Raw genomic sequence first — 12,798 nt, 5'->3', positions numbered from 1 at the left:
GTGGTCGTGGTATTCACTGACCTTTGGGAAGTATTTCGACATGTACATGGGTACTTAGTGGTGTAGTGTATCTTGTAGTGGGCAGGGGTGAGGTGGGTTCTAGGAGTAAGGTCAAGTAGTAGTCTGACCAGTTTGTTTTGTGATATTTGTAATCTTTTTTTTAGCGCCTTTGAGGTACTTTGGTACCATGAGGTGCAAGCATAGTCGTAGTACCCTTGAATGAGTGCTCCTGCCAGAGTCTTCAGGGTATTCTTGTTTACCAGAGATGAGATCCGGTACAAGAATCTAGTTCGTTGGTTGACTTTTTGATTACATTGGATGCCATTTTGTCACAGGAAAGATTTGCCTCTAGGATGGAACCTAGTTATGTAATTTCATCTTTCCTTGTGACAATAGATCCGAAGAGAATGGACTCTGTTTTGCCCATGTGTAATGATAGTTTGTTATCAGCGAGCCAGGTGAGCTCTGAGCTGAGGGTTTTTCAACCTGTAACTTGTTCTTGTCAGAGACCAGCAGGGCTGAGTCGTCCGCGAACAAGAACAAGTTGCAGTCACAAGCTGACGACATGTCATTTGCATAAATTAGGAACAGTAGCGGACCTAGTATGCTTCCTTGTGGAACACCACAGCTCACTGTGAGGGGGGGGATAGAGTACCGTTTACCTCTACCATCTGTTCCCTCCCCTCAAGCCAGGATGGTCTAATGGATCAGAGTCTTTGTTGTTCCGTCCAACTGATCCTGAAATTTCACACTCAAAGACTTTCAGTGCTAATAGAAGAGTTAGCAGAGCATAGCTCACACACACACACACACACACACAACACACACACACACACACACACACACACACACACACACACACACACACACAAAATCAGACCCATGTAGAAAAGGGAAGCTATGTTGTTTTTGGTCAATGCTGGATCTCAAGCCACTAGACTGAGATCATTACACCAAGTACAACAGTAGCAGGATGTGATGTTGTGTAGAAAGTAAGGCTGTCAAAGTTAACGCACAATTATTTTCAAACCTTCAAACCACCTTCAAAGCTCGCCTCAAAACCCACCTGTTCTCCCTTGCCTTCAACCCCCCCCCCCACCCATAAATCCCCCCCCCCCCCCCCCCTCAAACCTGATGATGTCTGTCTCCAGTCTTTTTGTGCTATCATGCTCCCCTGTTCCCCCCATGGTCTCATGTTCCTTTTGTTTTTGTTTCTTTGTTGTTTCTTTGTTTTTGTTTCTTTGCTTTTGTTTCTTTGTTTTTACTTTTGCTCCCGACTATTGTCAGCGACTTCGGGTTATTGAGAAGCGCTATATACATTAAATTAATTATTATTTTTATTATTATTTTAACACCACTATTTTCTCTTTTTATTATTATATTTTATATATATTATTTTTTCATTTTTTACTTCACTCAAGTGTATTATTGATACTCTCATTGATACTATGTTTGTTTCTGACTCAAAGTGTGTGTGTGTGTGTGTGTGTGTGTGTGTGTGTGTGTGTGTGTGTGTGTGTGTGTGTGTGTGTGTGTGTGTGTGTGTGTGTGTGTGTGTGTGTGTGTGTGTGTGTGTGTGTGTGTGTGTGTGTGTGTAGAGATAGAGAGAGAGGGGGGGTGAGATAGATGAGGAAGGGGCAAGAGAGAAAGAGAGCTGGGAGAGTGTGTGTGTGAGAGAGAGGGGGGGGGGTGTGATTAATCAGCCCTTGTGTGGGTGAATGTAACAAGTTCCTAACGTTTTCTTTCCTCTATTATTTCATGCACACTTTATTCATTGTTTTAAATTATTCTTTTCTTTTAAGTAATTTTGTGCATTAAATGAAGGAATGAATGAATGAATGATCTTTATTGTCATTGTCACAAGAATGGTACAACGACATTTAAAATGCGGCCCTAGGTGCTAACCTCACTCTGTTTTGAATTTGATGCAAATTTGCAATGCATGAAGGCCATCCTTTTGTGTTAAATGGCTGCATAAAGCAAGCATTTGTTGACTCATGTTGATAAGAGTATTACAACTTGAAAAAGATCTGTTTAAGGTAGATTTACAACAGATAAAAAATATGCAATTAATTTGCGAGTTAACTATGGACAATCATGCGATTAATCAGATTAAACATTTTAATCGATTGAAAGCCTTAGTAGAAAGATGTCTTAACCTCTTTAGCCCTAGCCATATTTAAAAAAAATCTGCCTAAAAGACATAAGTAAATGGAATATTGCTCTACTTCTACAAGGCCATTTGCATATTCTTGGTATCTAGGGACATCTATGGATCTCAGGGAATGTATTCCCAGTGTCAGGAATATTGTGTATTTTCCTAGGCTTGAGTAAATTGTGATGAACCAAAGGAGAATATAAATTATGATCTTTTTATTTTCTTTTTTCATCTTTGACAGTGAATAACACCATGCAAAAATGTACCAGACATGAAAAACTGAGCTCATTCAGCATTTTCTATTTTTATTTTTTTTATTATCTTTTTCCCCCTCCTTGTTTTTCCGATTTTTCTCCCATCCCACTGTTAGTGAGTTATGCCAATTCCCAACCCCCTTCCTGGTTGTTGCATACTTTCTCCTACTGTTGGTCCGAGAGGCCGGAGACTGTCACATGCCTTCCTCCGACGCATGTGCAGCCAGCCGGCAGCCAGCCTGGCCGCGCAGATTCTCACCGGGAGAGTGTAATGTGTGGAAGGTCGCACTACCTCTCTCCAGATCCTACCCTTGGTGAGCAGGCGCCCCGACCGAACTGTAGGGGTCGCTGTCCACAACGCCCAGGACCCACCCACGGCTCCCCTCCCCTTAACTCAGCCAAACGAGTTAGTATAGCGATCAGCCCGAGCCAAGGCAATGCTGACTCTCACTGACATGGTATCGGGAGTCGAGACCGCAGCCTCTTGCATTGGTGACGAGCACACTCTCCGCTACGCCACCTGACTGCCATTCAGCACCTTCTTGAGATCACATGTACAAAGAATCTAAGCAAATTAATAAAGGGAAGATGATTAAATAAACAGTTTTGTAGATACAGTACTGAATTCTGCCATCCGGACACATGCAATTTGAAATATGAGATATAATATAGAATATCAGGCCTATAAATGTATTATATCTTATTATAGCCAAGTCACACATCTATGGATCGGGCCAAATCTCCCCTTTTCTATGCCAGAGTTCAATCTGGATTTAGTATCACTAGTGATGCACGATATATCGGCCGCCGATATAATATCGGCCGATATGGCCGTTTTTTTACACATCGGTATCGGTCCGATATCAAGATGGGGCCGATATCCGATAATTTTTTTTTTTTTTTTTAATTTTTTTTAATTTTTTTTTTTTTTTTTTACATGTTTTGGCCTTAAATAGTTTCAAAATATCAGTCATTTCTGAAAAGAAGTTACAAAAGTAAAAGAATTATGCGTTTTGGAAAATAGCTCTTTATTTGATTATCATAAAAAAGTGTTTTCTATACAGAGATATCGACATCGGTAAATATCGGTATCGGCCAGAACAGCAATATTAATATCGGTTATCGGTATCGGCCACAATTTTCACATCGGTGCATCACTAAGTATCACCAAGCGTGCAGCAAAAAACATGAATGAAATCTACTGTAAATACAGTTACTTGTTTATTTTGTAGATTCTTCCGCCATTTTTAATCAGATTGCAACGCAGTTTTTTGCTAGATGTTCACAGAAAGGTAGAGAAACTAACTGCGTTCTAATTTATGCCAATAACGTTCAGGTTTGTGCGAGATAATCCCGAAAAATAAGATAAATAAAAAGGTTAATCCACAAGTCACATGATTGGCAGGAGCTGGCTTGAGCTGGGTAGTGTCGTTTTTCGAAATTCCAAAGTCCATCGAAAGCCCTGGATCTCCTCTCCTCATATGACTACAAACTAAATGGCGCCGCGCATTTCCTAGTGTCGATATTCACCTGTTTCCGACTATATTTCCAAAACTCATATTTCACTAATAACACTTAAACTATTGGTAAACAAACGTATTGCAGCCACCCGTAGGTGCTCTTTGAGAGCGGTTTGAAGGAGGGTAGGGATTCACATTCCTTTCCAGCTGTGGGTAGGGCGTTCCACATTATTCTGGCATAATTGCGAAACGTGTTTAGTCCTTTGTTTGAGCCAAATCTGGGTTGAACATGATTTGTGGAACTCCCTCTGGTGTTGTGGTCGTGGAATTCACTGACAGAGGGGGCAGCGGTGGACTAATGGTTAGAGAAGCGGGTTTGTGACCGGAAGGTCGCTGGTTCGATCCCCCGGACCGGCAGGAAAAAATCTGGGCTGGGGAAGTGAATTAATAACTCTCATATCCCCTTAACACCAACCGCTGAAGTGTCCTTGAGCAAGGCACTTAACCCCCAACTGCTCCAGTGGAGTTGCTCAGTGGCCAACAGTGGCAGACTGTGGTTGTACTGGGCAGCTACCAGGTGGCAGACTGTGGTTGTACTGGGCAGCTCCCAGGTGTCAGACTGTGGTTGTACTGGGCAGCTCCCAGGTGTCAGACTGTGGTTGTACTGGACGGCTCCCAGGTGGCAGACTGTGGTTGTACTGGGCAGCTACCAGGTGTCAGAGCTGTAAAGGAATGTGAATCACTACCCACTTTCAAAAACACTCTCAAAAAACACCTAAGGGAGACTGCAACTCGAAACTGGCCCCTGTAAATGTCCGAACACAACCCCCTCCAATGTACAGTAAATTACCAAGTATGGTCTTGTCAATAATCCAATGTACAGTGTTGTTTGTACAGTTGTACAGTGTCCCCCACCCACCCCTCCTACCCAACCCCCCCCCCCCCCCCCAATCCTGCCCAACCCCCCCCCCCCCCCCCCACCCACCCAACCACCTCCAATGTACAGTCCCCCCCCACCCCCACCTACCCAATCCAATGTACAGTTTCTACGCCTAATGTATATACTCTTTTCTTTCTGGACTCTTTTTGTATCACAAACAGTACTGTAATTGCAAATCTGGTATGTCATAAATGTATAGATGTAGCAGTACTGTCTATCTGTATGTCATGTATGTCATATATGTTACGATGAATTGAAAATGGGGGACCCTGATGTAAACAAGACGAAAGTCTTTCTCTGGTCTGCATCCCCTTAACAATTGTATGTATTGAGCTGTACTGTACTGTACCCATTCTGCAATATGTTAATAAAGTTTTCATTCATTCATTCATTCATTCCCAGGTGTCAGACTGTGGTTGTACTCGGCAGCTCCCAGGTGGCAGTCTGTGGTTGTACTGGGCAGCTCCCAAGTGGCAGACTGTGGTTGTACTGGGCAGCTCCCAGGTGTCAGACTGTGGTTGTACTGGGCAGCTCCCAGGTGTCAGACTGTGGTTGTACTGGGCAGCTCCCAGGTATGAATGGAACTGTGTGAATGTGAAGCAGGGCGTTCCTGAAAAAGAGCATCCATGCTCAGAGAACCTACCTGGGTAAATAAAGGTTAATAAATAAACTGACCTTTGGGAAGTATTTCGACATGTACATGGGTACCTTAGTGGTGTAGTGTATCTTGTAGACCAGGCCCATTGCAAGTTGCTGTACTCTGTCGTCTACTCTAAGCCATCCTAGGTTGTCAAAGTGGGCAGGGTGAGGTGAGTTTTAGGAGTAAGGTCAAGTAGTAGTCTGACCAGTTTGTTTTGTGATGTTTGTAGCCTTGTTTTTAGCACCTTTGAGGTGCTTTGGTACCATGAGGTGCAAGCATAGTCGTAGTACCCTTGAATGAGTGCTCCTGCCAGAGTCTTCAGGGTATTCTTGTTTACCAGAGAGGAGATCCGGTACAATAATCTAGTTCGTTGGTTGTCCTTTGTCTTCTCCATACCTGTTAAAGTGATAGTCCTGTGTCTTCGCCATACCCCCTAGTCCCGATTTCTTACTTACCAATGATGATACTTATACCAGCTCTGGATTGTTACACAATACAAAGTCAACATGCCCACCATGCTGCTGTATGTACAAGGTGACGAGGCACTCAAAGTAGATCCATGTAGGTTCTAGTAAACTTCTTCAACTTCTACCAACGTCAGGGCCCTCAGATCGGCTGACAAGGGTCTCCTAACTACCCGTAGGTCCAATTTCAAATCTAGGGGGGGATGTGCTTTTGCTGTCGTAGCCCCTGACCTCTGGAACAGCATCCCCATGTCCAAATCTGCCCCCTCCATCGAGTCTTTTACATCTAAACTCAAAACCCATCTATACCACCTGGCCTTGCCTGACTCACTCTGACTCTTGCCTTGTTTGTGTCATGGTTTTTGCCTTATTTCACCTTTCTGTGAGGGACAGCTGTCTATTTTTGCTTTATTTCACCTCTCTGTGAGGGATAGCTGTCAATCCCTGTTCCCTGTGGTTAATTGCCTCATGGGTCGGCAGGTGTGTGGGCTTGATTGCACCTGATGCAGTGCAGCTGTGCCTATGGCCATGTGGAGTCTATTTAAGTTTGGAGATTGCAGTGTCAACTGCTTTTTAATTTCCTAGTGTTGGCTGTCCTTTTGGTCACGCTCATTATATTGAAGTGTAGTCTGATCTCTGATTCAGAATTGAGCTTTATGGTAGTCATTCTTATTTTAGGCTACTCACGTGATTCTACACATAAACTCCCTTAGTGGAGGTTTATTGTTTTACTTTTTCAAATATAAACCCCTTTATTAGGAGGTATCCTTGTGGCTTATTTACTTTTATACTATACCTCTTTATTGAGAGTATTCCTGTTTTTTGGGACTTGATTTATTTTCTTAATTACTCACTTTGAGATTTCCACCTGTAAAGGTTGTTCTCTTGTTTTTAATATTTCCCCTCCTAAAATATCTGCGTAAGCAGTCTAGTGGTTGTCCGTGTCACGGATAACTTTAAGAGTCCCTGTTATCTGCTCATGACCCACACACACACACACACACAGCCCTCACAGTTTGTTGACGTGTTGTTTTGTTTCCTTGTCTGTCCGTTGGTTGTTTATATTTTCTGTTTATTCTATACTTTAGCACTTTTCTTTGTTTTTAGCTATGTGACTTACTGTGAAGCACTTTGACAAGTGTCATGTTTAAATGTGCTATATAAATAAATGTGATTGATTGATTGAATGTCATGGTCTTCTCCGGCCCTCTTGGCTCCTGGGCTGTATTGCCTCTATAGTCTCTATATTGTCCCTTCTGGGCTCCTGTAGCAAAAGTGCTGCCGACCTCTCTTGTTGCTTGTTCCACGTCCCCTATTGTCACTCTTTAGGATGTTGTCTGCCTCCTCGTCCAACTTGTCTTCTTCTATGTTCTCCTGGACACTGCCGTCTCCTTGTGTTCAATGTCCTCCTCCTTGTCTCCTTGTGTCCTCTTTCAGTCTCTAGACACTGTATACAGTATACTGTACATATATATATATATATATATATATATATATATATATATATATATATATATATATATATATATGATCCAATTAAGGCAGAATTACGTATATGACCTTCTTTATGAAGAGGTCAGAAGAACTGGGTTGTCCCCCAAGTCTTCTTACGTCCTCCTCGCCTCCTACCTTCTTGTCTTGTCTCCTGATGTCCTCTTGGCCTCCTATCTTCTCGTCTTGTCTCCTGAAGTCTTGGCCTCCTATCTTCTCGTCTCCCTACGTCATATGTCCCCCTGATGTCCTCGTCTCCTATCTTCTTGTCTTGTCTCTAGATGTCCTCTTGGCCTCCTACCTTCTTGTCTTGTCTCCTGAAGTCTTGGCCTCCTATCTTCTCTTCTTGTCTCCTGAAGTCCTCTTGGCCTCCTATCTTCTCGTCTCCCTACGTCATATCTCCCCCGTTGTCCTCTTGGCCTCCTATCTTCTTGTCTTGTCTCCTGAAGTCTTGGCCTCCTATCTTCTCGTCTCCCTACGTCATATGTCCCCCTGATGTCCTCGTCTCCTATCTTCTTGTCTTGTCTCTAGATGTCCTCTTGGCCTCCTACCTTCTTGTCTTGTCTCCTGAAGTCTTGGCCTCCTATCTTCTCTTCTTGTCTCCTGAAGTCCTCTTGGCCTCCTATCTTCTCGTCTCCCTACGTCATATATCCCCCGTTGTCCTCTTGGCCTCCTATCTTCTTGTCTTGTCTCCTGAAGTCTTGGCCTCCTATCTTCTCGTGTCCCTACGTCCTATCTCCCCCCGATGTCCTCTTGGCCTCCTACCTCCATAAACCTCACCAGACGTTCACCTCCCCCACCTCTCTTTGCCCCCCTCCCCTGCGTAGTGCTGGCCTGCCCGGAGGTGGACTGCACCCTGGTCTTGTCGGAGCCCCAGGGCGGCGTCACCTCCCCGTGCTACCCGGCGGACTACCCCAAGTCCCAGGCGTGCCGGTGGACCCTGCGCGCGCCGGCCGGCCACATCGTCCAGCTCACCTTCCTGGACTTTGAGCTGGAAGAGGCGCTGGGCTGCATCTACGACCGCGCCGTGGTGAACACGGGCAGTGCCGACGTGCGCTTCTGCGGCGTCACCGCCAACGGGCTGACGCTCAACTCCACGGGCAACGTCCTGGAGCTGACCTTCCACTCCGACTTCAGCATCCAGAAGAGGGGCTTCAGCGTGAGCTACCGCCACGGTAAGGGCTTCAGCGTGAGCTACCGCCACGGTAAGGGCTTCAGCGTGAGCTACCGCTAACGGTAAGGGCTTCAGCGTGAGCTACCGCCACGGTAAGGGCTTCAGCGTGAGCTACCGCCACGGTAAGGGCTTCAGCGTGAGCTACCGCCACGGTAAGGGCTTCAGCGTGAGCTACCGCCACGGCTTCAGCGTGAGCTACCGCCACGGTAAGGGCTTCAGCGTGAGCTACCGCCACGGTAAGGGCTTCAGCGTGAGCTACCGCCACGGTAAGGGCTTCAGCGTGAGCTACCGCCACGGTAAGGGCTTCAGCGTGAGCTACCGCCACGGTAAGGGCTTCAGCGCGAGCTACCGCCACGGTAAGGGCTTCAGCGTGAGCTACCGCCACGGTAAGGGGCTTCAGCGTGAGCTACCGCCACGGTAAGGGCTTCAGCGTGAGCTACCGGCACGGTAAGGGCCTGCCCCGGCACGGTAAGGGCCTTTCCCCGGCAGGACGCTTGTCTCCGTGTTGGTTCTGTCGACTTCGCTGAGAGGTGAGATGGGTGGAGGTGGTTGTGGTGTGCGTGTGCATGGTCTCGATCAGAAAATGGAAATAAAGTACTTAATCGAAGCGCAGGAAAAGAGGCATTTAATGTTTGATATGTTACAGCCATAGCAATGGGAGGTGGTGGGCGAGTGCTCTCACCACTAGACCAAGACACCCACCCACCCTGATACAAACACAGCTCTCACCACTAGACCAAGACACCCACCCTGATACTAACACAGCTCTCACCACTAGACTAAGACACCCACCCTGATACAAACACAGCTCTCACCTCTAGACTAAGACACCCACCCTGATACAAACACAGCTCTCACCACTAGACTAAGACACCCACCCTGATACAAACACAGCTCTCACCTCTAGACTAAGACACCCACCCTGATACAAACACAGCTCTCACCACTAGACTAAGACACCCACCCTGATACAAACACAGCTCTCACCACTAGACTAAGACACCCACCCTGATACAAACACAGCTCTCACCACTAGACTAAGACACCCACCCTGATACAAACACAGCTCTCACCACTAGACTAAGACACCCACCCTGATACAAACACAGCTCTCACCACTAGACTAAGACACCCACCCTGATACAAACACAGCTCTCACCTCTAGACTAAGACACCCACCCTGATACAAACACAGCTCTCACCACTAGACTAAGACACCCACCCTGATACAAACACAGCTCTCACCTCTAGACTAAGACACCCACCCTGATACAAACACAGCTCTCACCACTAGACTAAGACACCCACCCTGATACAAACACAGCTCTCACCACTAGACTAAGACACCCACCCTGATACAAACACAGCTCTCACCACTAGACTAAGACACCCACCCTGATACAAACACAGCTCTCACCACTAGACCAAGACACCCACCCTGATACAAACACAGCTCTCACCACTAGACTAAGACACCCACCCTGATACAAACACAGCTCTCACCACTAGACCAAGACACCCACCCTGATAGAAACACAGCTCTCACCACTAGACTAAGACACCCACCCTGATACAAACACAGCTCTCACCACTAGACCAAGACACCCACCCTGATACAAACACAGCTCTCACCACTAGACTAAGACACCCACCCTGATACAAACATAGCTCTCACCACTAGACTAAGACACCCACCCTGATACAAACACAGCTCTCACCACTAGACTTAAGACACCCACCCTGATACAAACACAGCTCTCACCACTAGACTAAGACACCCACCCTGATACAAACACAGCTCTCTCCACTAGATTAAGACACCCACCCTGATACAAACACAGCTCTCACCACTAGACTAAGACACCCACCCTGATACAAACACAGCTCTCACCACTAGACTAAGACACCCACCCACCCTGATACAAACACAGCTCTCACCACTAGACTAAGAAACCCGCCCTGATACAAACACAGCTCTCACCACTAGACTAAGACACCCACCCACCCTGATACAAACACAGCTCTCACCACTAGACTAAGACACCCACCCACCCTGATACATACACAGCTCTCACCACTAGACTAAGACACCCACCCTGATACAAACACAGCTCTCACCACTAGACTAAGACACCCACCCTGATACAAACACAGCTCTCACCACTAGACTAAGACACCCACCCTGATACAAACACAGCTCTCACCACTAGACCAAGACACCCACCCTGATAGAAACACAGCTCTCACCACTAGACTAAGACACCCACCCTGATACAAACACAGCTCTCACCACTAGACCAAGACACCCACCCTGATACAAACACAGCTCTCACCACTAGACTAAGACACCCACCCTGATACAAACATAGCGCTCACCACTAGACTAAGACACCCACCCTGATACAAACACAGCTCTCACCACTAGACTTAAGACACCCACCCTGATACAAACACAGCTCTCACCACTAGACTAAGACACCCACCCTGATACAAACACAGCTCTCTCCACTAGATTAAGACACCCACCCTGATACAAACACAGCTCTCACCACTAGACTAAGACACCCACCCTGATACAAACACAGCTCTCACCACTAGACTAAGACAGCCACCCACCCTGATACAAACACAGCTCTCACCACTAGACTAAGACACCCGCCCTGATACAAACACAGCTCTCACCACTAGACTAAGACACCCACCCACCCTGATACAAACACAGCTCTCACCACTAGACTAAGACACCCACCCACCCTGATACATACACAGCTCTCACCACTAGACTAAGACACCCACCCTGATACAAACACAGCTCTCACCACTAGACTAAGACACCCACCCTGATACAAACACAGCTCTCACCACTAGACTAAGACACCCACCCTGATACAAACAGCTCTCACCACTAGACTAAGACACCCACCCTGATACAAACACAGCTCCCACCACTAGACTAAGACACCCACCCTGATACAAGCACAGCTCTCACCACTAGACCAAGACACCCACCCTGATACAAACACAGCTCTCACCACTAGACCAAGACACCCACCCTGATACAAACACAGCTCTCACCACTAGACTAAGACACCCACCCTGATACAAACACAGCTCTCACCACTAGACCAAGACACCCACCCTGATAGAAACACAGCTCTCACCACTAGACTAAGACACCCACCCTGATACAAACACAGCTCTCACCACTAGACCAAGACACCCACCCTGATACAAACACAGCTCTCACCACTAGACTAAGACACCCACCCTGATACAAACATAGCTCTCACCACTAGACTAAGACACCCACCCTGATACAAACACAGCTCTCACCACTAGACTTAAGACACCCACCCTGATACAAACACAGCTCTCACCACTAGACTAAGACACCCACCCTGATACAAACACAGCTCTCTCCACTAGATTAAGACACCCACCCTGATACAAACACAGCTCTCACCACTAGACTAAGACACCCACCCTGATACAAACACAGCTCTCACCACTAGACTAAGACACCCACCCACCCTGATACAAACACAGCTCTCACCACTAGACTAAGACACCCGCCCTGATACAAACACAGCTCTCACCACTAGACTAAGACACCCACCCACCCTGATACAAACACAGCTCTCACCACTAGACTAAGACACCCACCCACCCTGATACATACACAGCTCTCACCACTAGACTAAGACACCCACCCTGATACAAACACAGCTCTCACCACTAGACTAAGACACCCACCCTGATACAAACACAGCTCTCACCACTAGACTAAGACACCCACCCTGATACAAACACAGCTCTCACCACTAGACCAAGACACCCACCCTGATAGAAACACAGCTCTCACCACTAGACTAAGACACCCACCCTGATACAAACACAGCTCTCACCACTAGACCAAGACACCCACCCTGATACAAACACAGCTCTCACCACTAGACTAAGACACCCACCCTGATACAAACATAGCTCTCACCACTAGACTAAGACACCCACCCTGATACAAACACAGCTCTCACCACTAGACTTAAGACACCCACCCTGATACAAACACAGCTCTCACCACTAGACTAAGACACCCACCCTGATACAAACACAGCTCTCTCCACTAGATTAAGACACCCACCCTGATACAAACACAGCTCTCACCACTAGACTAAGACACCCACCCTGATACAAACACAGCTCTCACCACTAGACTA

The 12,798-nt window shown here is 46.6% G+C and overlaps 1 protein-coding gene across 1 annotated transcript in view; it reads left to right on the top strand.

The window, feature by feature from the left end:
* The window catches only part of LOC311228171 (adhesion G-protein coupled receptor G6-like), a gene marked incomplete at its 3' end in the record, with an annotated part of 178,466 nt that overhangs the window by 133,371 nt on the left and 32,297 nt on the right, over window positions 1–12,798 (top strand). Inside the window, exon 3 of the mRNA XM_084314082.1 lies at window positions 8,235–8,582. Coding sequence (XP_084170208.1) covers window positions 8,235–8,582 — 348 coding nt within the window. The remainder of the gene's footprint in view (window positions 1–8,234; window positions 8,583–12,798) is intronic.

The sequence above is a fragment of the Notolepis coatsorum genome (assembly GCF_963971535.1).
Source record: "Notolepis coatsorum genome assembly, chromosome: 5".
NCBI classification, from domain to species: domain Eukaryota; kingdom Metazoa; phylum Chordata; class Actinopteri; order Aulopiformes; family Paralepididae; genus Notolepis; species Notolepis coatsorum.
Note: the sequence above shows the minus strand (reverse complement) of the source record. Positions and strands in the feature narration are given on the sequence as shown.